This window comes from Erithacus rubecula, assembly GCF_903797595.1.
Source record: "Erithacus rubecula genome assembly, chromosome: 3".
In the NCBI taxonomy this organism is placed as follows: domain Eukaryota; kingdom Metazoa; phylum Chordata; class Aves; order Passeriformes; family Muscicapidae; genus Erithacus; species Erithacus rubecula.
Genome location: NC_136689.1, coordinates 22,940,024 through 22,967,431, shown reverse-complemented (window position 1 = coordinate 22,967,431; position 27,408 = coordinate 22,940,024). Strand labels below are relative to the sequence as shown.

Sequence of the window (27,408 nt, the reverse complement as noted above, 5' to 3'; positions counted from 1 at the left end):
TAAGTGCCTTAACAAACACTTTTGCCCACGGAAAAAGAAGCAATATATCATCTGTTTTGGTGGTGGTGGTATTGGTGGTGGGTTGGGTTGGGTTCAGTATGCAACCCTTTTGACACACTTTTAAGAACTGTTCAGCCACAGTATGAAAAAGAAGAAGTAACAGTCTGTTCTGTCCTGTATGGCAAGAAAAAAAGCATGAATTACCAGAAAATAAAAATCCATTCTTCACACTAATCTTGTCAGAATCCTATATCCTCATGTATCAATAAACCTATATTTTGATGAACACCGACCTGCGTATATTGAAACAGAATTAAATACACATTTGGGCAATTGGGAATGTTCTTCAGCAACAGAAGGTGGTGGACTGGATGACTGAGAAGATTTTCTGATCCACAAGGGCAGTTCAGACAAATGCAGAATATACAGTCCCCTATCTGCTGAACTGCAAAAGCTTCTCTTGCAAGAGAAAAGTGAATCCTAATGGCATCTTGTACAGCCCAGGTAGTCAGCTTGAAAAACATCTGCAGAAGTTAAGGGAAAGAAGTATTTTCTTGTGGACACAGATGGTGACTGTCACTTTGCTATCACTGCTGTGACCTCAGATTTCCAGACAGCATGTGGTGCTCCCCAGAATCAGTGGGTCTCTGTCAGCACAGCAATCCCTGCTCTCTCCTCCTGTCCCTCCTGGGATGTGGTGACAAGGAAATGCAGGTGAAGGGTCTCACTGCCCACCCTAAGAAAGAAAATGGACACAAGAGCCATTCAGAAGAGGAGCAGCATTGTCCCTCTCCAGCTGCCACTCCAGTAGTGGACACAACATGGTTCCCTCCACTACCTGCCCAGTGCTTCCCAGAAATTTGTAGTCACAATCCCTTGTCAAGGTCTGTCTGAAACCTTGTCTGAACCATGCATGGGATCCACTTCACCAGCTCCATTTAGCTCCATGTGTTGATTTGTAATTTCATCAAAATGAAGCAAAGCTGTCACCTCACAAAGCAGCAAAGGCAGTATCCCTGGTACCCAACAAAAAGAATCTCTGCTGCCACCAAAACTTGCACTTTCCAGAGGAATTCATTCAGAGCTGGGGGCTGTTTAAATCGTAAATTACTCTGGCTTAGAAGATACATGGAAAAAAAATCTTAGAAAATTTTGATCCAAAGGAAGTCACCCAAATTGGAGCTTGATGCTACTCTTTTTCACAGTCCTCCCTGAACTTCTAGAACAAGTTGTTTGTTTCAGCTCTCAAAAAACCCATCTGATTACAGGGTATTGAAGGAAATTTTTTTATTTTGTGATACTTTTAGGAGTGTTGTTATCATAATTGTCTTCTATTTTGTGAGGGTTTTAATTTAATTTAATTTAATTTAAATTCATTTAGTTTAATTTAATTCCTTTAGTTAATCTCATTTATAAAAGTTTAAAATCTCACTGATAGGTGCTGGAAAAAAGGCTCAAAAAGCAGAAAGAGCTGAGAATTTTTGTTCCCCTTTACTTCCTTTTAGCCTAGCAGTAGCATTTGTCTTTGCCTACTTAAATGCAAAATGCTGGCCAAGTGTGTGACTTTCTCTCATTTATCTAACAGGTGAGCTGCAAAGTGCTGCAATTCTTTCATCAGTACATGCTGGGCTGCAATTACTTCTGGATGCTGTGTGAAGGGATTTATCTTCACACTCTGATCGTGGTGGCAGTGTTTGCTGAAGAGCAGCGTCTGCACTGGTATTACCTCTTGGGCTGGGGTATGTATGTCACCATTTGTAGCAAAATAGCCAGTACATTCAGATTTTTTAATTCTTCTAGCACTTATGTGCCACTCATGATCTAGTTTATGCCATTAGATCACAGCTTAAGACTGAGATCTTGCACCCTGAGTGTGTGTAATTATGTGGGCTTAGAAACTTACAAAAAGCAACACAAAAATCTGTTTTTTATTTGCTGCATCTTGGGATTTACAGAAAGAAATACTTAAGCTCCATTGAGAAAAGCTATGGGAAAAAATAAATTTCTATTCAAGTATATCTTTTTTCTGAAAACAAAGACTGTTTATTTTTGTTACATATATGCACAAACACGAATGTGTGACAGAACCTTTAAAGTATAATTTTCCTGGAATCAAGAGGAAAGACGAGTATCTTTGTCTCATAAATTGAAGCAAACACAGCATACAAAAAGAGGAACCAGAATTTCTCTGGAAGTTAATCCAGTATCAGATATATTTTGGCATATGTTGTTCTAAAGAAAAAAGAATTATTTTACCTACTAAGTAGATAGTGGCTTTACTGTCAGGACAGGTTTTGTCCAACAGCATGTGGTCACATACATATTTCCAAAGAAACTGTGACTAGGTCTGGTTCTTCATCTTCAAATATGCATTCTCTTCTGTTTCCACTAAGAGACCTTACATTTTTAATGGGTTAGCAGCAGATACTTTTCCTTTGGACTATCTGGTCCAATAGAAGACCATATAAATGCAATCAGTATATAACAATGAAGAATCTTTTACGTTTAAATTACTATTTTAAATCCAGTCCACATCAGTGCTGACAGAAAATCAGTGTCAAGAGCTTTTTTCCAATTTGGCAACCATGAATCTCTGGCCTAATTCCAATTTCTGGTAAGGCAGTTCCCCTATCTTGAAACCACTGGTGCAGCAAAGCAGCAAATAATGGACTTTATCCATTGTCCCACTGCACACAGGGTTGTTCCTGCAATCCCTGCCTGAAGCAGATACAATTTATTCTATATTTGCCATCCTCTTTGGCAAAGTTTTACTTTTTCAAGATTATTTCATTTACAGCAGGAAAATAGAAAAATAGACTTATTGATTAAACCACTAAAAATTAGGGATTTTAGATTAGATTAATGGACAATTAGATAACTAAGTAATTAGAGGAAAATTACCCAGTTCTATATGCTCTGAAGAAATTTAAAACACTATCTTCAAACACAAGTTAGGCATCCAATCTTTTGTCCTAAATAGGCAGTAACAGCAAAGTTATCCCATATCTGGACTTTCATTTTGAAGTCCAGTCATTTACTTTCCTCTTGTGATACAAGGCTTAGTGCTCTCTGGATACTGGCATTAGAAACCTACATTAGAAAATTTACATTATTTTCTAGTTTATGTAGTTTATAGTGACAGACAGCAGTCTCTAAGCATATAATAATTTATCTTTGGTGGTTTTTGTTTGTTTATTGGGTTTTTCTTCATGAGAACTCCTTTTTTTCTTATGAGAATGGCATCTTTTTTAAGAAGAGAGGCACTTGTCATGCTTTTTGGAATTTAAACTATGGGAAACGTTATCAGCTCTTAAATGAAGACAACCTTCCTGAAGAACTCTAAATCAAGTTAGAGTTTCTGGACTTTGCCAAATAGTTGGGTCCTCTTGGAGCAAGCAGCCATCACAAAAGTCTCATAGCTCAGAATATCTGAATATAAAAGTCTCATAGGTCTGTGAAACAGCTACCCAATGTGAAGAGTCATTTTAAACGTTTGCTTCCAGACAAAGCTTTTTCATGTCTTGCAGAGCAAGGCTTCCCAAAATAGTGTCACTCCATATCCAATTATGCAAAAGGAATATGGTCAGAGACAATTTTTTTTTTTTTTTTAAGACATTCAATTTAGGCAGTGCAATTTAATGCACCTGCGACATCCAGACTGCAAGGAAAGCTAGCAAGCAGCTGTAGTAGTGCTGAGAATGACACCATGGTGGGGAATTCAGTGAAGTTACCTGATAAGACACACATCAGTATCTGCAGAGCTGCCTGAAAAATAAAGAGAGTAGTGGCTGTGGTAATAGGGTGCTGATATCTTGAAAAAGAAAGTTATTAAAAATGGACGTAACTCTTGACAATGGCATCAGCTGCCTTTTTTTGAAATTATATTAATTCTTCCACAAAAAAAAAAAAAAAAATTATTTATTAGCACCTCCTAACTAAAGTAGAAATCTTAATAATAGCAAAATGGTTTGGTTACAACAATCTGGTGGCCCCTTAAGTTTGCATGAGTCATTGTAATTCCACTGATTCCAGAAGGAGTAGTGACACAGTCAAATTTTGTACATCCATCTATGTTAATCAGTGGACAGAGATACGTTTCTCCAAAGGGCAATACAGAAGAACCAGAGCAGGCTGTGCTCTGAATTACAATTCAAGAGATCAAGGCAAATGTCCAATATGAAGTTGCTATTGCTAGTTCCTATGCAAGAAGATCTGGCCTACTTTATTTGGAAAAAGCCACTAATGACATTTGCAAAATAGTTTTATAAGAAAAATAAAAATCTGAGCAAATATTAAAAAATCTACAAAAGGTTTGAGGTGATTGAATGGAATATGACATGGGCAGATGTTTCAAGGCTGATGCCATCAGTTGACTTCTTCTCTGGGAACAGCTGCTGGGGATGTCATTTCTTATTTGTTATTGTTTCACTGGGTCAGGAAATCACTATTATGCAGGACAAGAAAACAGTATCAACTGTGTGCAACAGTACAGTTCACTCTGGCTGCTTCAGGCAGCTCCACATAAAAGTGAAAAGGGAGTAATTTATTGGAGAGTGCTGAGACTGAGTAACTGAGTGCCTTCCAAATTGTCCTGACCTGATTGCCAGTTTGTGCTGTAAAGGACCTGACATGACCTAAAGGGATTTGTCATATCTGGCCCTGGGGTGGCGGGGGACCTTCTCTGCATTATTCACTGCTCACCATGTGTAGGTGGGACATGTAACCATGACCCCACAGTCCTTGATGCTCCACCTCTCCATAAATCTCTGCTTTTTGGCCCTTTACAAGAGAAACATTTAGCCCTAGAAGAGCCCATCCATCCTGCACATGGAAATCTGAGCTTTAGAGAGTCATAAGCTTCTTAGCCTGCAACCAGCTAATGAAGACTTTCCACTGCATTCTTAAGATTTGCTTTTGGGTTTGTTGAGCCAAATATCCTAGGCTAATGCATTTAGCAGAAGAAAAAATCTCTTTTTACATCATGTGACATGTTCTACTTGCAATACTGCAGGCCACAGTTTTCTGCTGAAGAAGTTTTGCTATTACAGGAAGGCCCCTTTAAAATTGCATTTCAATCTGTCAATAAAACTGGCTCAGACTTGCTCCATTTCCCAATCAAAATTATTTTCTCAAGCTGTCAATCCCATAAGCTCACCCTGAGGTCATAAACTCCTTTCTTTTTATTCTGAGCTTTGTGTTGTTTTGCTGTGCATCATCCCCCAAAAAGGGGATTCTGCAGCCAGAGGCCATGGCATCATTTTCCAAAACCATATAAAGGAGAAGGCAATGCAATTTGATCTCTCACAGGTGCATTGTCCTCCCAAGGTAAATTGCAATAAAAGCTGGTTTGTTTGTTGTTTGGGGTTTTTTTGGCAGTAGAGTAAATAACTATTGCTCAAAGATACCTGGAAACATGAGAGTGTCTTATTTATGTATCTTTGGAACCTTATTCTCACCCCCCACAATATGGCAAAGGATCCTCCATCTCTTCTGAATATTTTTATGAAACCACTAACACGTGATAAAAAGCAGGATCTATGTTCTTTTAATCCCTCTGTAATTAATCATGGTATCAACAGGATATTTTCACACATTTTCATTTATAATTATAGAATATCCACAGCTCAGTGGAAAGGTCTGTGCCTCACAGAGAACAGGCAGCAGTAGCACCAAAGGCATGCACCAAGCTCTCTGCACAGGACAGACAAGGCAGCAGATCATGTCCATCTGTGTGAGCAAGGCTGTGCAAACTGGGGTCAACCCTGCAGTGCAGGCTCCCCAGTTCCAGGTTTCCAGCCTGTGGGAGGAGGATATGGCATTTAAGCAGGCTGAAAGGAAATTAAAAGGAATGGACCAGACCATCACTCTCAGTGAAATGAGAACTTGAGCTTTCTGCTTTGTTAAGTGTGCTGTGTTGCCAAGCCCAGTGTAAATTTGCTCCCATCAGCTCCCCATCAAAGCCTCCTTTGAGGTGTCACAAATAAGTCAGGATATGTGGATTTATGGGATTCACAGCTCTTCTCTCTGTTGAGATAAAGCTGCGTGGAGGGGGCTTGGCTGCACAAATGCTGAGAACCTACAGAAGATATCACAAATTCCTATCCCTCAAAAACTTCCTGGCTCTGAACACTTTCTCATGGCAATGGCTCCAAAAGAGAAACTGTTCACTCTGTTTCTTATTGCTCCATAATCTGGCGTGCAAGTCAATGTGCCTCTCTATTGCTCAACAGTTATTTACATGATTTTAACAAGTGTCCCTGCTTTCCTGAGGGAGGACTCCTCTGAGAACAGAATGATCCCTACATCCTTCCCACACTGCCTGCTCACACCCTTCCCTGAAAAAGCCACAGCAGTGCAGGGGAGCCAGGCTGCAGCTTTGAGATACCCCAGGGGAGCATGGTCTGTGGGTTTTGCTTCTCCTTTTGGCCTGCCATGAATGTCAGTCCCTTTTGCATCTCACCATTGAGGTGATGCCTGGATCTGGGTGTGACAGAATAAGTTATTTCCTGAAAGATGTGATTTCCCATCCATACTTTTGTGGACAAGAGACTTATTTGTGTGTGACACACATGAAATTCAAGCTAAACAAATGCCAAGACTGATCTGTAACTTCAATCATTTCAGGGTTCCCTTTAGTGCCAGCATCCATCCATGCAGTTGCAAGAGCCAGATACTTCAATGATAAGTGAGTAGTTTTTGAAGGAACTCAGCATTATTTAGCTATGCAGCAAATATTATTCAAGTTAATTACAAATGTTGATGCTTTATTTCACTTCCAGCTGCTGGATGAGTGTTGACACCCACTTGCTTTATATTGTTCATGGACCTGTAATGGCAGCTTTGTTGGTAAGAATATTGTTTGCTATTGTTTGAATATTATTCAATTATTATTGTATACTTATTTTAGAAATGTTGCTAACCTGAACAAAGTAGAAGCTTCTGTTACTATAGGTATTTTGGTCGAAACTCAGAAGTAGCTAGAGTTTTTCTGTACTCAGTGTTACAAAGGACAGGCTCACAACACTTTTTTCCCTTGGACTTGAGACAAATACACTGCATTTTTGTGACATCAGTCATTTAACTGTGCCTTAGCTGGGCTGAGCTGATTGCTCAGCATGAGTTTTGCTGGTCACTGAGCTGGTATGGTCCAAAAGTAGGGAGCTAAAAGAGGCCATGGAAAGAACTGGACTGGGCTGTCTGAGTAGGACAAGATTCAAAGTGCACCTTGGCAATGTGCATGCACACAAAGTCTGGTATGCCAGCCATGCAGCTAGGCATGATAACCCTGACCTTCCTGACAGGTGCAGAAAGGGTTTTATTCAACCCAAGCCCCAAGCTCATCTAATTGTGTCACCCAAGATGAACTTCCATCTTTTTCCTCTTACCTGCAAACACCTGCGTGGACATGTCTGCAATAATTGCCTCAGAGATCAAACAATACCACAGAGAGTACTGGGAACACCTTTGAATAAACACCTTTCCATATAACAGCCGAAAACACAGAAGATCTTTCTACCCTTTCTGGAGAGCAGTCTTTAATAGCCATGTGAAATAGCCCATCCTTCTCTGCATTATAGGTAGGCTGTTGGTCCCATAGAATCACATTTATTGTGGATTTATTGGTTCGATCTTGGTTGTATCTGCTATTGCAGTGCCAATTACCACCTGAGAGACTCCATTTAACCTTTCTTTTTATCATTGTGATCCCCATCTGTACATCTTGGCCACAAAGAAAAAACTAGAGACTATTATGGGAAAAGATCAATCTTCAGCTGTTTTCAAAATAAGACATAATTTCTGTATTGTGCTTATGTAATTTCCAGTCTTATTTTTCTTATGAAGATGTCAATGCCTACAGTATGTCCTGCTTTATTTGCTGCAAAAAATCCCATAGTGGCAGACTGATTCAGAAGAGTAGAGGGTTTTTAACTTTGTAGTCATTCTTTGACTTTTCACAGTTACTTTCAGAAAATCTGAAAGCGAAGGTTAAGCAGAGTGAGTGAAGTCAGAATAGGATGGAGAATAAGGTTTAGATTTAATGTTGAATGGGACCTCAGAAGTAATTTATTATTCCTCTTTTCTAGTACAGCACAAATGTAAAACAGTTGAAAGGCCTCCCAGCATAGTTTAGAAGTGAAGAAATGTTTTACCAGAGATTGCTGATTCACTGTTCTGAAAAAATTCAACTGAAATTTCTGGTATATAGATGTGATTAGAGCTCTTGAAATATATATGGAAATTATGCAACTTGCATAATTATTTCAAGTGCCTGATTTTACTGTAGCAGAGTGGAAAAGAGTGATCTGGTACACTGGAGACCAAGAAGGTCTGTGATGCCAGGGATGTCCACAGGGCAACCACTGAGCTCATTGTCAGCCTGGGTCTGCCCTCCTCCTCCTGCAGGCTCCCAGCACATCCACAGGGAGCTCTCTGCAAAGCCAGGGTCAAGGGCAGGTTACTCTATGCTGAGATCAGAATTCCAGGAATAACTGAGGAGAGGAGATGATGAACTACTTGGTATCACTGATCATAAGGGTCAGGGACAAAGTTTTCTGGTGTCTGGCATTTCTGCCCTGAGACAGCAACTGTTGTCTGTTCCCTGGGTAGAGTACCACGGGCTCCCTGCAGTCTGGTGAAGGGAAGTGTGGCCTAGGATTTCCTCAGGAGCAGCCTTACACCCCAGCTCACACACAAGCATGGAGCATTAGTCCATGGAGCACATCCCTTAGGGAAATTGTGTGCTCCCATGTGTCCCATGTGCCCAGGGACATGCTGGAGTTTGTCTCACCTGGCAAGATAGCTTGGCAACTGTCAGACTCAGGACAGAGACATGGTTATTTCTAGGGGACAATTTGTCCACCCCATTTAAACTTCCAATATAAAAATAATATTTTGTGTTCCCTGGAAACCCTGAATTTGCCCACATCAGTGTTAAAATATCCAGTGCATCCTAGAACTGCTCCCTGCCTGCCTGAAGCATCCATGCAGGCCCTAAAACATGTAGAGCTGCTTAAGAGATTTTTCCTGAAAATATTCAAGACATTTTCCAAGACCTGACTGCCAAGGAGCTGCCCATGATGAGATGGTATAAAGCTAGAAAGTCACACTTTACTGCCATTTATGTGCTTTGCATTTTTATTTTGAATGTCTGTTTAATTTGAATGCTTTCACCTACAATAGCTTTGTTTTTGCAGGTCAATTTTTTCTTTTTGCTTAACATTGTCCGAGTTTTGGTGACAAAGCTGAGAGACACCCACCGTGCTGAGTCCAACATGTATATGAAAGCTGTCAGAGCCACTTTAATCCTGGTGCCCTTACTAGGAATTCAATTTGTTATTATTCCCTGGAGACCAGAAAACCGACTTGCTGGAGAAATATATGATTACATCATGCATATTCTCATGCATTACCAGGTATGTGGCAGCTTCAGTGTAGTTGAATTGTTTGATGTTAAGCTAATTTACTCAAAGATACTATTGCTAGGGGTTTTTCCCTGAAGCTGAAAATAACTGTGTTTTCAGTTGTCTTCTAACCATTGTGTAGTATTGGATTATCTGCACTTAAAGAAGCAGCACCACTGTGTGAAGAACAGAGACAAGACAGGGGAAACAATGTAATAAGTCACCAAAATTATCAGTTTACACTATTTCTAAACTATGGAGAGAAAACTGATTTCACAGAGCTTTTATGTTCCAGCACAACTTCTGTTGAAGTGCTCAAATTGACTGGACCTAGTTCTGTGACCTTAATACAAAAATAAGCAGTATTTCCAAACTGTTGTTCAAAGGGAATGCCAACACACAAAACCAGAGCCAACTAAGTAAGCTGCATTTGGGAGTTAGAATTCCATTATTAGGCATATTCCATTATCAGACTGACATTTTGATTTTAAAAAAGTTCTGAGAATACAACATCATCCAATAAGTCTAGTTTATTTTCTTTTGAAAACAAAACAAGCCAAACCAAAATGAATTTTAATGCTGACTTATCTGGTTGATTGACTAGAATATATGTAGTCCTATATTGACTAGGAAAGGCAGTTTTCCAATGCATTTGTGAGCAGTGGTCAACATGTGTGAGTATGGTGACCTACTTCTTGCTTCCATTCATATGGAAGGAAAGTGAAGAAATTATTTTAATGCTTTAATAAGAAGATAGCTTAAAAAATCAGTAGTGCTTTTTCCTTAAATGAAATTATAAATAAGGCTATCAAAATCTATGCATCCTGTCAGATTTATTATCCTGCTTATCATCCTTATCTCTTCAAAACTGTGGGTGTTCCTGCTGCTGCATGGGTAGAATAACTGAAGTTATAGGTCTGCTTTTGAAGGGTATGACATTTTATATTACAGTTCTGCTTAAAAGGAATGACTGCCTCATTCCTTCTATTGTTGCCTGTATTGTTACTTTTTCATTTACAAAATCTATAAAGGAATATCTCCAAATTAATTTTTTCCTTATTTGATTATAGTTCTAACAAGTTGGGATAAGACAGAGTGCCAAAATAGTCATTACTATTAAAATATCTTTTAAGTCTTGTGCAGTTGTTGGAGAATTGCAAAACCAATTATAATTGTCTTAATTAAAAATTCTAATTGTGATCACAAGGCAATAGAAAGTTGCCAAACTGAGGTTAAAATGGAGGCTGCAGTGATGAAGGGGGTTGGGTGAGGGAGAAGTCCAGGGAAGGAAAGTTTCATCCCTGATGGGCTCCTTCTGCTCACACAGAAGAACTCTTGACACCTCTGCAGTATCATCTCAGTGCTTCCTGCTGGAATTTGGCCTTTTGGAAGGGCTGTGCAGTTGTGCTGCTGGCTGCAGCCAGCTGCTTTTCCACTTAGGCTGGATTTTTAACTGTGACCTAAAATAAACATTCTTAATCCTTTCCCTAACATTTCTCATATGCCTATTTAAGATCGATCACTGGCTGTATAATCACTCCTCTGGTGCTCATTTTCTTCCAGGGCTGGTTCTGTAATTAGCAGATCCTGTGTTAGCTGGTGTGATGGCTGTGCTTCCCCACTGGCTATTGCACTCCCATAGCACAGCCAGCCTGTGCAGACACAGCAACAGCCTCTGGGGTTTTGCAGCTCATGGCATGTCAGTCGTGTACAAGCAGGCATCCTGGGGAAAATTGGCAATCTTTTTTTGGTGCAAAATGTTATATATTCTTCATTTCTGCACTGGTTAAATGGGAAAATTGTATGCCTTTTCTCAAACAGAGAGACAGGTTTTCACAGTACACAACTTCTTTAAGAGAACATGAAGGATTGATGTGTTAGTTATATAATTCATGTACACAGAAATGGTGCAAACAAGCGCTGCAGTTAATTGTAAAACTCAGAGGATTGAAGAAAAAAAATTGTTCACAAAAGACCTCCATGTACTAGTATTTCTTTCAGACAGTGGTTTTTCTGGTTGAAAAACAACACACCAATATTTTATTTTATTTTATTTTATTTTATTTTATTTTATTTTATTTTATTAATCAACAAGCTAGGTTTCCTCTGCTGAAGTCACTTCTGAATAACAGCAGAAGTCTGGTTTTGATCTGTCCCACTCTTTTTGTGATGGTATTATCAATGTTCACACTTTTAAGCAAAAGTTTTTCAAATGTGGCTGTATGAACAATTCACGAACACTGGATGTCTACTGCATGTATCTTTCACACAATCAACCAGATTCTTCTTAACAGACCTGAAGAACAAGTATATAAATGATAAAAAAATGGGAGACTGGATTTTGTGCTGCAAATGGGAATGCATGTACATTTCCAGACCTGCTAGCCAACTTCTCATTAATCCTCTGAAGTTGGAGGTTCATATCTCTTCTCGCCATCACAAATATCAGCTCTTTAGTCTCCAGAATGTTGAAATCAAAAGTACACCAAGCAAGAGAAAGACATTTCAACCATTTTGTTGTGATGTAACCCCAGCTGGTGACTCAGTCCCACAGAGCCACTCACTCACTCCCTGCACTGGTTTGGAGGAGAGAGCTGGAAGGGTAAAAGTGAAAATTGACAGGTTGAGATAAAGACAGTTTAGTAGATAAAGCAAAAGCCACATATGCAAGCAAAGCCAAATAATTCATCCTCACCTTCTCATGGCCAGGCAGCTGTTCAGGCATCCTCAGGGAAGCAGGGCTCCATCACATGTAAAAATTATCTGGGACGAAAAAAGTCAGTGCTCCAAGCATCCTCCTTTCTCTTCTTCTCCCACTTTTTATGCTGACCATGATGCCATATGATCTGGGATACTCCTTGGATCAGCTGGGTTGAGCTGTCCTGACTGTGTCCCCTCCCACCTCCTTGTGCATTCCCAGCCCACTCAAGGTGGTGTGAGATGAAAAGCAGCAAACTTTTGACTTTTGGAGGTCCTGCTCAGCCATAGCTGAAACATCCCTGCATTTTCCAGCCCACATCCACAGAACCCTTTACTAGCTACTATGAAGAAAATTAACTCTACCCTACACAAAACCAACACACCTCAGTTGGAATGAGAACACCTCTGGTGTGAGAACACATCTGCCAAAAGCCTGGAAACCCCATCAAGCTGCCCAGTGAAGACAAAATGGTATTCCTGGGCAAAGGGAATTCCTCCTGGGAAGGAGTGCAGCAGCAGCCCTGGGTCCTGCATGGTGCTGCATTCAGGTCTCCATTCCAAGACACAGCAAGAGAGATGTGGCTCTGCTGGAGCTGGGGCTGGAGCTGGTGCTTCCTTTATCCCTGGAACCACTGAAAATCTTTTGAGAAGTCCCAGGCTGTAAAGAGATTGGGGTGCTGTGTTTCTGTCAGAGGTTCTGCTACTGATGACCACTATGCCAGCTTCTGATTTCTGACATTTGTCCATAGCATATGCCTCACAAGAAGAAAGGAAGAGTAGAAAATTAACTGCATGATGTATCAATTGGTCCCACATATAGACACGGTCCTCCCAGAGACCTCAAACCAGCCCAGGGATGAATAAGCCTCAGCTTTCCAGCTCCTACACCAACTCCCATTCTATTCCATTCCATCTCCAGCACCTTCAAGGCAGGTTTTTAGAGGCTGTCAGGCTACATAAGAGGGCACTGTCACTGTGCCAAAGAAGAGAGATCCATGGAGGCTTGTGAGGGAGGGGTGGAGGAGCAGCCCCTGAATCCACAGCAATACAGGAGCAGCTAAAGCTGCTCTTCTCAACTCCTTGGTGACTGAGGCTCTACATGTATACTTCTAATGAGAAATTAAAATGCTATTCAGCATAAGTGCCTTGGTTTTTATTGGCAAATGAAAAGGGTTTATTCTGCTGAACAGAGAATAATCACTGTCTCCTTCTCCACAAGTGAGATCCCTCGTGTGCAGCTTCCAGGGAGCACCCTCAGGACTGCAGCACCCACCCTGCCAGGCAGGAGGATGCAGCTCAGAGGTGCCTGGTCTGGTGCAAAGATATTTTGAATGTTTTAGGCCTAGGGTTGGACTGCATAAATATGCACACTGCCTCCAAGTTTTAAATTCAGCTTTCTATACAGCTTTATACAGAACAAAATTAACCCATTTAAAAGTAGCCTGTTAAAAAAGTGAGAAATTTCAATGTATTTTAGAAGGTATTCATTCCATCTGTTTCTCAGTTTAAAAGGAAATAAATATCCTCTGTAATGCCAAACTGGGCAGAAATATTTTCTCCTTCTGTTCAAACTTAAGGTTATAGGACTGCTTTTGATAACATAAGCATTTTTTCTTTATTTTCTATTCTTTTTTTCTCTTTGAGTTATTATTAGTTTAATAGCTTTTTAATATTTGAGCCAATTAAGGTTAGAGAAAATAGTTTTTGTAAGCTGGATATAATAAACTGGCACATTTATATTAAAATTTCATGCAGAAAATGACAGTAATGAAACCCCCACAGAGAGCAGGAGAAGAAGCAAAGCATGAGCTTTGGGATGCCTCTATCATTTTGCAGCAGGTGGGCTGCTGTCTCCAGCCCTCTCAATATAATCTCCCCACCTCAGTGGCAGCAGGAACTGCACAGACACGTTCTTTACTTGGCTGATTTTTTTTCTTGTAACATAAATTATCAATTCATAATCCAGTCATTTACCTCAGAGTGTGCTGTGAATGAAGGTGGTGAGAAATGCACTGCTGTTTTTCTCAAAGCTTTTTATCTTTGCCAAAATGAGAGAGGTGGGAATGGGATGTACTTCTACTAACAACCTCAGCCATGATTTTTTTTTTTTTTTTTGCTGTCCATTCAGCTCCAGAAGTGAGAAGTGAATGGACATGAAACAAAGTCCCCATAGAGAATCAAAAAACTCCTTTTTATATTATGATCCCCTATACATTATCTTCTACCATCAATAATATATATATATATAACCACACTAAAATATTAACATCTACACAGTGTATAGTTGATTAGAGCAGAAATTAGGGCCTGGACATGGTCAGGAACAGCAGAAATAAGTATAGTTATATATGGGGTTTTTTTGTTTAATGAAGAAATAGGCTCAAGTAAAAGAATAAAAAGAGGTATGGGAAACCTATGTAAATTTGCAGAATCTGCTTATCTGTTTATTTCTAACCTGAGCAAATTCCTTGAATTTCTCTCCAAGGCACTCATGTCTTCTAGGAGAGTGAGATACAAATTAAATACCTGTCAAACAATGAATTTACTTAGGCCAGTAGAGTCACTTAAACCCTGGAAAAATCTCACTGCAGTGTTAATAAGGTATGTGAAGGTCTGAGAGCTGCTGTCTCTGGGGAATGCCTATGGCATGATTCAGCTAAAAGCCACATTCATTTGTTTTTCACACAGTTTCAGAAATAAATAATTTCAGAAGAACTCATTAAAAGCCCTCATCTTAAAATAAATATATCCTTCATTTCTGCTTTCAACACCACAGCCAACATTATCTTGCTGGGAGCAGACAATATATCACAGGTTAGTTTAACAACTCCACACAGTGGCAGAGAGATATAATTGACTTAGACATCTCTTCCTCAGCAAGAATTGTATCCTGAGCAAAAACCAGTAGCAGTAAGAATTTGGAAGATATGTGTCAAAGAGATATGAAAAATAACCCATGGGCCTTAAATTAAATAATTAACCTGCATGTATTCTGTTGCATGTTTTAATAGATCCACTGTAGAATTATGGTAATCCCAAGCCCTCCTGGCTCCAGACAGACAAAGCTGGTGTCTGCTACTGATATCTCTGTAGCTTTACAGCTGAAGACAACAACAGTCCTCTGAACAATGGCAAAACTTTATGTATGAAGAGGTAGAAATAGAGACAAATAGAAATAGAAATAGAAATAGAAATAGAAATAGAAATAGAAATAAGAGAAAGATAGATGGCAGAGTTCAGAGGGCCATGGCAGGTGGAAGAAGAGCAATGGGATGTACATGGATCAGACTGCAGAAAACAATTTCTTCAGCCAGAGCATGTACAACAAGCGTGGTCTCAAAATAGCAAGAAGCCAGGTGTACTTTCTCACTCTAAACTAGAAGAGAAACTGAAAGGGATTTGAGGCATCATTCCTCTTTAGCTTTTCTGTCAGAATTTGACAGTAGAAAACATTAGTTAAGGGAATGACACTCTTGAATAACAGAAAAGTGGAGCAATTGCAGGATGTGACAGAAGAATTCCAATACCACACAGGAACTGAAATGGAAAATGGCTTCAATAGTTCAGGTTCAATTTCTGAACTGAGGTTCCTACAGTCCCTCTAAATATTCTCACTGAAGAACAAACTTGAAAAAATTTTCTCTACTTCTTTCTCTCCCCCTGCTGCTTTCTGATTTTCCATGCCTCATGTAGACTGTGCATTGAGCATCCCTGCTCCCAGAGGAGACCAAGATTCCTCTGGTTTGCCACTATGGCTGACTGCTGATAGTGAAACCACATTTAGCACAGTAGCAGACCCCTGCTGCAAGGGTGCAGTTCAAGAGCAGAGGTTTTGCCCAGCTGTGAACCTTTCTGCAGCACGGCACAAACAGCATTGGTACAGGCTTCAAGGAACTGGCACATTTCCTACCCTTGCAAAAATGTTGATTTAGGAGTGCCTGGTCTGGCAAAGTCCTGCTTTAGAGTTGTAAGGTTTTGTTTGAATTTGTGGAGCTTCTCAACCCAAAGCTTATGGACAAGCTATTGCTTACTGCATGCTGAGATTGAAGTTTTTTGAGAATGATCACTGCTTTGCCAAAATGTTAAAAGAAACTTTTTTTTCTTACTATGTCTACCCTTCATCCTCCTCCTACATGCTGTTTCATGTTGATATTTGAATTTATGTCAAATTACAAATTCTGCACCAGAGAAAATTTATTGGAGAAAAATAATTGTCAATATTGAAGTGGTCAGCACTTGTCCAAACCAGGCTGTGTATCTCTATATAAGCATTTTGTAAAAAGTTATTATCTTTTATACTATATAAAAGCTTATCCTGTTTGTGGTGCAAAATATGCATCTGAGAGTTCAAGACATTTTGCAAAGCATTATCTACAGTTCAACTGGTAATCATTTAAATGAAGGTTCTATAGAAAAGATACAGCTGTAAAGCTCTTCAAAGCAGCCCTTGGGAGCACAAGCAGCATTGCAGTTTTCCCCTCAATTTCACAAACTGCCATACATTTAGTTTATAATAATTGCTTTAAGTAATTTCAAATGAAGGCATTTGGCTCCCAGTGATGCTATGCAATGTTATTTTAATAAAAGTGAGTTCAGTTAGGACATGGACCAGAGTAACTACATAATCCTGAATGGCAGACTCTGTGCAAGAATTTTCTCTCTTATTAATTTCATACTTTCCCATCTCATATTCCTGCCTTGGCCCTGTTTAATCCTATAGCAGTAGTTAAATGCTATCTGAACAGCTGTGGTGATGATGAAATTAAATTAAAGCCATCTACAACCAAACTATGATGTGCAGTGTCTCCCTTTTTTTCTGCCTCCCTACCTTCTAACTCATGTACTGTGATGGGTTTTTTTATTTTTCTGGCCATTTACACCTCTTCTCATACCCTCTCCATCCATTATGATGCCCAACATAGCAGTTCACTTATCCTGACATAGAGTTCAATTTAAAGCCTTCCTGGGACAGCTGGATTCTCTGTTTCTGACACTTTTGACTGGATAGCTACACTCTGATGAATGAGTGGCAACATATAGGACAAAATTCCTCTACCATCTCTTCAGCAAAATCAGTGGCAGTGTGGCACTCCTTTGTAAGCAAAATATACTCCTACCTTTTATTTTCTTTTTCTACATCTCTTATATATAAATAAAGTTATAGCTGTAATAGATAATCAATAAAATCTAGTAATTCAGAGGGGGAAATTGTAAAACATTATGAAAAGGCAAGAAATCCATTCAATAGCATACCAGTGAAAGATGGGGAGTGTCTGTGATGCAGAGGAAGTGGATTAATGTTTTTATCTTGTATCCATCAGGTCCAGATTTCCAAAATATGATGAAGTCTGTATATTCTGATCTCTAAACTCTTTTCTTTTCCTTCTCTTAGGGCTTACTTGTAGCTACCATATTCTGCTTCTTCAATGGTGAGGTAAGTACACGAAAAGCAGAAAATGAGCAGAAATTGCAAAATAGTCATCTTGCTATTCATTAATGCAAATGTGAAGCATATCACAGTACAAACATGTTGTTTTTGCTCTCTACACACAAGCAGTGGTGTGCATTTCTGACAGCTCTGTGCAGAGTGTGACTGGATTATCTCTGAGCAGATTGATCAGGTGTGTTACCATCACGAGGCAGATGGCACCTGATGAGGTACAGGCACAACACTCTGATGGAGGTCTAAGCAAAGGAGGACAATGCTTTACCCCCATTCCTGCCCCAGAACAGCAGGAGGACCACAATACTCCCTAAGAAGCAGAGAGGATATTCAGGAATCTGCCTGAAGAATGCAGTGGGGAGCTCAGGCCAGAACCATGGCAAATCCATCTCTGGTAGCACTGTCAGAGGTGGAGGAGTGCAATTACTTGTGCTCCTTTGAGGATTAGCACTGGCTTTTTTACAGCCAATGTTTCATGTATAGCAATTGAGAAAGAAAAACCCTGAAGGCAAAGATCTCTCTCATTCTCTTACATCTGGATCATATATATATATACACCTACAGTGGGTTTTAAAACCACTTTACCTTTTTTTTTTTTTTTAAACAAAAAATAGCAGGTTAAAATATGTCAAGAATCATTTAAATTCCACAAGAAAGAAATTTTCCAAAGATGCTTGGCAGAAAAGAGCTTTTTCAACACATCAAGAGCATTCAACTGTAGCAAAATAAAACACCATGATTCTTAGCAAAGCTAGGAAGTCTATTAAAAGTTCATTTTCAATCCAGAGCAGATGAATTAGATACAGAGCAAACTTTGTGATGCTAACACTTAGTAAGTCAACACAGAGAGATATTTGTGCTCCTGTTTATCCCTGTATATTATTAGAAACCAGAAAATTCCATATAATGGCATGACCACACTGATATTTTGATAGAGACTGGAAGCAAGTTATCTTATTGAGAAGGTGTTACTGGCTGATTTGATAACATTCAGGATATAAGAGAGTATTAAATTCTGCCACCATTTGTTGACATCTCTGTACATTTGCCTCTGGCTGGCTCCCTGTGTGAATGTACAGAGAAAATGAAGAATAAAAAAGATGAGAGGCCTCAACTGCAGAGACCTCAACTGCATGGCAGTGTCTCCTCAGGAGGCATGAAAGAGAATGGCAAAATGTGAGCAGCTCATCACATCAGAACCTAACATGAAATGAGAGCTGTAAAGATCATGCTCCAGAAATTCACAGTTTCATGCATCCAGCTAAGCAAAGCTGAAGACATGTACAACACTTTTCCTAGCACATTTCTGTCCCCAGTATCTGCAGGCTACTATAACCTTTCTCCTTCTGCCTTGCTGTCATCACTCTATAATACCCATGCCCTGGAAACAAAGAAAACTTCTGATACTCCCTGGTATGGAGCACCTGCTGTAAAGAAAGTAGAGACCAGTCAGGCAGTTTTTGAAGCATCCTCTGCCTGTGAGAGTGACTGCATCACTGTGTACAAGCAGTATTCCAGTGTCTCCTCACTGGCCTCCAAACAATGTGTTTCCCCAAAATCCTGGTCTTGAATAAGGCTTTATTCTCACCCCACAGTGTCATGTCCATTGTTTTTTTCAGATTTGGTTTTGCTAAACAAATTCCCTTTATGTTTTATAGCTTTAGTGCAAAAGGTTGATTCTCCATCTCTAATGAGAACACCCAGATTTGTCTGGATTAAAGGTTGTAGTAATGTTAAAAATGAGGAAAGGCCACAATAAAATGCACTGAAAACATAAAGTACCTTAAAGTGTATTAGTTTCATCAGCTAGCTCTAATTGCAAAGTACTTTTGGCAATGCTACAATGTCAGAAGAGCCCATCCACCTTTACAACCCCAGGAACACAATTCTCAAGGTGTGCACCAAGGAATACATCCAAGGCATCTGCTTGCCTGTATGCATGACTGATGACTCCTTGGTGGAGCAGCTGGTCAGAAACATGGATCAATGTCAGGCAGTAAAAAAAATGACTGCGAGGATGCAGTTTTCTCAGATGTGTTAAAAGTGATTTTATTGGTGCTTGGGTACTTTTCACCATTACACCCATTTTCAAAATCATTCCATCTGCTTCAGATTTGCAGACTATCAGTGGCAGGAGTGCTGCTACTCTCTCATTTTCTTCAAGGAAATATTATTTAGGGAAGCTTTTTTTAGAGTTTCCCATAAAGGTGAGCAGTATCAAAGATTACATATCTCTAATGCAACTGAAAACAGTTTGATGCTACTTGCAGCAGCACATTTCCCATGAACACCCAGCAGATTTCGTGCATTTGAGTAGCTGGGCTGGGCTGGGCTGGGCCAGGAGAGGATGAAAGGATTGTGACCCCTTCCTCCCATTTATTTCTGCAGTTACACAATCTGCAGACATATAAGGCACAAAACCTATAGAAAAACAACAACAGACTAATGCCAAACTGGTGTTAGGGCCTTCCAAAGGGAATACTAACCTGAGTTTGAAGAAAATTGAGCTAACTACCCTTAGTCCTGTTGTATGCAGAGGTACACAGACCAAAGGCAGTCTGGTCTTTGGTCATGATATAAGATTATTTCCAAGCTGCTGCATACGTCTGCTGCCATAGAGGCTGAAATTGCTACTCACGAGAAAATTCAGTGTGGGGCAAAGAGATTAATTTTATTACTGCGGAAGCTTGGCTAATCTGGGATTTACTTTTTCCTACTGGAACATTTAACTTAAAGGCAGAAATACATTAATCTTAGCCAGGACAAACAATGCTAAACTCAGAACTTCTTTAGTGTGTTTTAAAGTGCATTCATCAATAATGCTTCACTTACCTCTAGTATGATGAGCCCATCTATAGAAAGGAATCTAAAAATAATAATAAAAAGCTGTACCAATGTCTGCATTCATCTGAAAGACCACATAAACAATGTGGGGTTTTTTTACTTTTGAAATGAGAAATATTTTTGTACCTTTTCTTATAAAATCTTGGTGTCCAGCAGCACTGTAGATTCTCTGTCCAACAGCAATAATTTCGTACAGATGATACAAGGTCTCTGCCACAGTCTGCTCCCCAGACCACATTTTCAAGCCTGGGATTGATTCTAGACTGCAAGGCTGGACAACAGAATGGAAAGTCTATTTGGGGGAAAAAACATCCATGTGTCTTTTGTGCCAATGAGCTATGAATGGCTAATAGAGAAGAGAAAAACATTAAAGTCATGAAGACCAGAGTAAATAAACTTGAGCTCTTCATCACTTCACTCTTTTCTTTCTTTTATCTGCCATCACAGTGGAAAGCATGGCAGGCATCACCCTGCACCTCCTGGTCCCCAGGTGCCTCCTCAGTCATTAATATGCCATGGCTGTGCATGTGATTTTCAGTAATGCTGCTTACATATTTAAAATCCATGCCTGAATGGTTTTAGCTGGCACTGAGTTACTATCATCTGAGATTCTTGGAATCGTGGCAGAAAACTAGATTAGCAAGTTTTACTCAAATCAGCAATTTGTACAATCCATTATCCATTTGTGGCCAGGTCCTTGTACAAATAAGCAGTTCAACAGAGAGCAAAAAAAAGATGCTTTGAGCTTGTGCTCTCCCTGCTCTGTGGAGCCTTTTAGAGTTGTACAATGGCACTTCTGATCACGGACTGAACTGGAAGGGATGTGTCTGCTCTCTGCCCACCATACACACAATGTAAGTGTCGTTCCCTTTGAAGAAGAGTTACAAGCTCCTCATGGCAGGCTCTGTAAGGCTCAAGGACATTGCTCTTCCCTCTCCAGTTAAGCACACTGCCATCTCCAGACCTGTGGTTGCTCTGATGGACTGACAGACTCTGGCTCAGCTGAGAGCAGCTGGGGAGCTTATCAGGAGCTTCTCAGTGCACAGCAGCTCCTCTCCCCATGCAAGAGCAGTCAAAGCCTTGGGGTTCGTGCAGAGGCAGGGCAAGGAGAGGGCTAGGAGAGGAACAGAAAGACTCAGAGCAGGCTCTTGCTGCTTTCACTAAAGATGCTGACATGAATCTGAATGAATGAAGTGCTGTGAAATGCAGGCATGGTCAGGCTGGGGCAGAGGTGAAGGCCAGAATCTCTGGTGACCATGGTGTGGGTGAGAGGTGGCTGTGGGCAGGCAAAGCCTCTCTGCACAGACATGGTTTCTGCATTATCCTCCTTGTGTCTGCCCTGGATGCCACCACCCCGGGGAGTTAGGGGGAAAGTCACTGTCCTAGCACTTCTGAGGATTTCTTCTTCCAGTCCCTCCCCATAGCTTCCAGGGTGACAAAGCCACAATATTCATACTGTAACATAAAAAGGCAATTTTAAAGTGACAGAAATCTTTACAAAGTTTAACTCATTCTGTATCAAGTGCTGCCACTGCATTACTCTTTGACCCAGTAATTCCTTCTCAGTAATAAACTTAGGTGATAGTGTGATAAAACATCCCCAGTTGCAGCTATTTCACTTTAATTCTCAATACTGGCATAGTAAACCTTGCTCACAGCCCAAGTAATTAAAGTTCCATTGTGACCATATGGCTTTCCTGCATTTGATATCTAATTAACCTCCACATAGCCATTTGTTGGTTTTGTTTTTTTCTTTTCTTTATATGTTATGAGAAGGTGAATAGCAATACATACTCCAAATGACAAACTGCCCACCTCAGCAGGAGCAGAGAAATTTGTAGACTCCTGTCATCACAGTGCCTCACTTGCACCTGCCTCCTTCTGGAGGAGAGAGTCATTTACACCAATTTATTGTGCCAAACTGCTGCTATTCTCACTTCATGATGTTCAGAATCACTGATCTAAACAGACCCAGGATTTGCCCACTTTCTGCTCATATCACAACACTATTAAGAGCTGTCATGCATGGACATGCAGCTGGAGAAGTTCTTCTTATTTCCTGGCAGTTTTAATAGTTTAAATAGTTTCTTAGTACCATGTATAACACCACTCTTAATGTAAGAGTAGAATAAAATATTCTTAGCAGATTACTGCTCTGCTATGTAGAGGGCTCTATGTTTTGTGATCACAGAACCTGTTCTTAAATTAGCAGAACAAGATCCCTGTTTAGCTGTACTGATCCTCTAACTCTTTCTACAAAATTAGTCCTAGCAACCTCATGAAGTGTATTTACACTTTACCATTCATGGCAAAGGCTCATTACTCAAGGCTGAGCTTCCTCAGTTATCAAAATGCATTAGGCATTTCAGGGGCAAGAATCCAGCTGCAACATCAGCTTTTCTTTTTTTCCTTTCCTTTCCTTTCCTTTCCTTTCCTTTCCTTTCCTTTCCTTTCCTTTCCTTTCCTTTCCTTTCCTTTCCTTTCCTTTCCTTTTCCTTTTTCCTTTCCTTTCCTTCCTTTCCTTTCCTTTTCCTTTCCTTTCCTTTCCTTTTTCCTTCTTCCTTTCCTTTCCTTTCCTTTCCTTTCCTTTCCTTTCGTCCTTTCCTTTCCTTTCCTTTCCTTTCCTTTCCTTTCCTTTCCTTTCCTTTCCTTTCCTTTCCTTTCCTTTCCTTTCCCTTTACCTTTCCTTTCCTTTCCTTTCCTTTCCTTCCTTTCCTTTCCTTTCCTTTCCTTTCCTTTCCTTATTTCCTTTCCTTTCTTCCTTTCCTTTCCTTTCCTTTCCTTTCCTTTTCTCTCTTTTCCTTTCCTTTGCAGGGGTTTGTCCTGGCTCACCCTGGCTGTGTCTCCCTCACAGGTCCAAGGAGCTCTCAAGAGGCAGTGGACCCAGTACAAAACCCAGTGGGGCCAAAGGCGCCGTGAGCACTGCTCCACCCGATCTACCTCCTACACTGCCACGTCCATCACAGAGGTGCCTGTGTACCTCTACCATCACGATGCCAACAATGAACAGTTGAATGGGAGATACCTAGAGGACTCTGAACTCGTTGCATTAAAATCTGGAGAGACATCTGCCTAGCTGAGCACCTACAGCCGCTGCAAACACATCGTTTCATGTTCTGCTTGTGAAAAAATTGGGGAGAAGGGTGGGAGGCTGTGTCAGAGTGCAGGCCCAGGCAGAAGGACACACCCTGTTCAAACCACACCAACCTCTGATGACAGTGATGGTAGAGGGAGTGTGATGCAGACCTGGAGTAGCATTTGTACCTGTGCACTGCAGCAGGGAGTGAACATGGGCCTGCCCACCAGGCTGCATAATCTCCACATCTCCTGATACCATCTGACATTTGTAACACCCCCAGGTAGCCAATAGCAAATAGGAAAGAAAGAACCAATATGTGGCAATTGGAAACTTTCAGCACTTTTTGCTTTTGGTACTTTTCCTTAACACTAGATTTTAAACCATCAACTTTCACAAAGTGTAACTGACTTGGAGTCCTTTATTTTTCACTTTTAATGAGATTGATGACTGCTTAAAAGATTTCACACATGCAAGACAAATCAAACATGTGAACAGAAAGTAATTCCAAAGTATTGAAATCTTGATGCTTTCCAAAAATGCCACAAAATATTACCATCCCCAAAGGATACCCCAAAATATTATCATCCCATTAGCAGAGGCATAAGTCAAATTAAGGTGAAATAGTTATTGCATACTGAGATCTCAAACACCCTCAGAGAAACAGATCCATTCTTCAGGCTTAATGACACAAGTTCTGAAGGTGTCTCAAAATAGATTTTGTTTAACAATACTGGTAGTTCAAGAATATTTATTTACAGGAAAAATTGTCACTCTATTACTCTGCCCAGGAACTCATCATTAAGACACAATTCTCTTACTCTGAATAAACTGTGAAATTTCTTTGATAACTATGGTTTAATTCAGTAGGCATTCTGAATTGAGTGCTAGATGAATGCTTGTCTCTGTTATAAATTTGTGATCATGGCAGCAAATGCCATGATCACAGCAAATGCTTCCATGAAAGAAATCAGGACCCAATATCTTAGGACAGGAAACATCTAATTTTAGAATCTGATTGCTCTCTAGAGTTTCTTGTCGTTAGATAGTCTTGCCAAAAACCTTTATAACCTATTTTTGCTACAATTGAAATTAGCAGACAAATCCCTGTTAACTTGGATGAGCAATGAACAACTCTTAGTGCTCAGGAATGAGTTACACAATACAGTTCAGTGTAGACTCCAAAAACATGAGGCCATTTCCTCCACAGTGATCTGAAACCATTTTTAAATATTGTATCCAGCCAGGCCGATTTTTCCTTCCCTGACACCACCAGATCCTAAGCTTTACCCTCAATTTGTAGATTTTAAATGGAAGAAAAACCTACGTGTCTAGCTACATGAGTGACCATCTCACTGGAAAAGTCCCTTCCAGGACTGAGCTCACGAGGAGGAGCTGCAGAGCCAGCACTGTGAGGAGGGACAGATCTGCCTTGTCCATACAGGAGGCAATGCCTTGCAGGGAAGGAGGCTGCTCTGTTCTCACCACCAGCACCTGCACCAGCTGTGCATTACCACATCCCCAGAGTGAGAGGAAGCTGCTGGCTCTGCCACTGTAGAACAAAAAGAGGAGCTGGGGAACAAGAGGAATGCTCTGCTGGCGGTGCAGATCATCACACGGTCAATCCAGCAGAACACTTACAAGAAAATACCATTGTGTGTGTTTGTTCAAGCCACATGCCTATTTTTCAGACTTCAAGGAATACAAAGACAGCTATTTTTTCTAACAGTATTTCTCATATTGTTATTTCTACTCTCACCAGTGAACAATAGGAAATGGAGGAGTCAGTTATTAAGTGGCTCTGCTATGAATCTGTATTATTTTGAATAGCTTTAGGGCACACTGCACTTCCCAGGAGGGCTGCAGAAGGCATTCCTGCTTTCTAAAGACACAGATGAGCTGATTGTAAAAGAAATGTGCATAATATAGAGAGTTTAATAACGAACATGTTGGTTCTAATAATGTACATGTTTACAACGTGTAAGTGCAAGTTGTTTCACAGTCAGTTCCGTTCATGTGGATGTACAAAATGGAAATGCTTTGCCATTATATTGATTGTTTTCTTTCTTTGCTAATGATATTTTCTTGCTCTGTTTAGTAGAGTGCTCTGAAAAGTCAAATTCAGGACCTGAGGTTTAGGATACTGTTTGCAGCTTCGGTGCGCTTGTGGCAGTCTTTTTGGAAGTTTTGGCTTCAGTCAAGGGATGATGATTTCCAGTCACAAAAAATACATACACACTGAATTTAGGGCTGTCATCACACTTGGATTTTGCAGGAAAGGCTGAGTTTTAAAGGTACTTACTGAGTAATTTCTAATCAAAATATTTTCCAATGGGAAATGTTGTTTTTCTTCATCTCAAGATGGTTTGAAATGTCATCATTGCACACATAAGGTACATTTTATTCTCTGCTTTATAAATAGCACCATACACTAGTGACAATAATATTGAGAATGCTGATACTATCTCAATAATTCCTATTTTGACAGTAGGGTGGTTTGACTCTAATGGATTTCACAAGAAGAGAAGAAACATGTAATTAATGTATCAGTGTATCAAAAAGTACAGAAGGAGCTGACATTTGAATCAATGGATTCAAGGTATACTTTAAGATGAAAGCAACCTCACATTTATCAGCTCTGCAGTATCTGTTTCCTCTCAAACATCACACCCAACACATGAAAACCTAGTTTAGTGAGCATTTGCTCTGGCAGAAGGTTTTGTGTGGTTGCTCTGAGTGACTAAATCTATCAGGAAGATAGATTTAGCTGGATGCTGGTTGTTTTCCTTTACGAGGTACAGAAACACAGCACAAATTAAAATATTTGTTGTGGCATGGGATGTTGAAAGTAAGAGTTGAGTTTTATTTTATTTACTTAATAAATATATTTTATCTGAAATAAAACAGCAACAAAAGTACAGACTATTTTCTCTGCATTAAAATTGTTAGCAATAATACTACCTTAATTAAAACACTACAAAGGGCTCATTTAGCAAAATAACTCTGCTTTGGGATAAGAACAACCCTGCAAATGTGGTGAAGTTCTATTCTCTTCTCCCATTTTTTGCCAGCCTCAATAAACAAAATATGAGCAGATTTACAAAGATGGACATCTGAAATACTGAAAATGTGAAGGTACCTACATTTCCACTGCCAGGAATTTTAAAGGTTTGGTGTGTCTTTGTAAAGCTAAGTACTTCTCAAAAATTTGGGGATTTGTAACCTAAAAGTCATTTGAACTGGAACAGAAATTGACCCCAAGACAACGAGAATCTACAGTATGAACATGCCCTCTCTGCCCTCTACACAACTTTTTATGTACTTCCAGAGGGATCCCAAATCTGCATTTAAGATCCCCTTTACTGAGCATTCAGAGCATAATTGAGTAAATAAATTAAATCTCAGCATCACAAATACAGATCAGAATGTTGCCCTCATGCTTATACAGGACAGCTGTTTGAACCAGTGAACCCCAGGGTTGAGAAGGCACCCACTGCTGAGCTTGTCACATTGCTGCAGCAAAAGGAAGCACTGGGGAAATATGACTAACCTGGCTGTGGTATTGTGAGTCCCAGAAGACACAAATGAGCACAGTCAGAACTGGGATGATTTAGGCCTGGCTCACCTGCCTTGGCATAGGGACTATTTAGATGACCTGAATCCCTGTCAAAACTTATTTTCCATGATTTCATAGCAGCAAAGATGAGCACTGTGCTCTGCTGGGGCAGGAAGGCATTTAACTCTCCTTGTATGCCATTTAAGATTTTCTTTATAATCCAATTTCAGTACTTCACAAGCCTGTCTTTAAAAGAAACCATTATCTTCAGCCAAATTTTAAAGGACATCTGCATCTATTTTAAGACTCTGGTCCTTTTTCTCTCACTGCAAGCAAAAGCAGCTTTGAGAAATGCTCAGGAAATGCACAGGTTACTCTGTGTAATGTG

The 27,408-nt window shown here is 40.0% G+C and overlaps 1 protein-coding gene across 2 annotated transcripts in view; it reads left to right on the top strand.

Annotated features, from left to right (window-relative positions):
- Positions 1-26,376, top strand: part of CALCR (calcitonin receptor) — a 147,122-nt gene extending 120,746 nt beyond the window's left edge. Inside the window, exons 8-13 of one of the 2 annotated variants that reach the window (XM_079301024.1) lie at positions 1,586-1,739; positions 6,625-6,685; positions 6,780-6,846; positions 9,195-9,413; positions 17,494-17,535; positions 23,243-26,376. In XM_079301024.1, coding sequence (XP_079157150.1) covers positions 1,586-1,739; positions 6,625-6,685; positions 6,780-6,846; positions 9,195-9,413; positions 17,494-17,535; positions 23,243-23,464 — 765 coding nt within the window. In that variant the 3' untranslated portion in view covers positions 23,465-26,376. The remainder of the gene's footprint in view (positions 1-1,585; positions 1,740-6,624; positions 6,686-6,779; positions 6,847-9,194; positions 9,414-17,493; positions 17,536-23,242) is intronic. The other variant, XM_079301023.1, reaches the window with a different exon arrangement.
- The last annotated feature ends 1,032 nt before the right edge of the window (positions 26,377-27,408 follow it).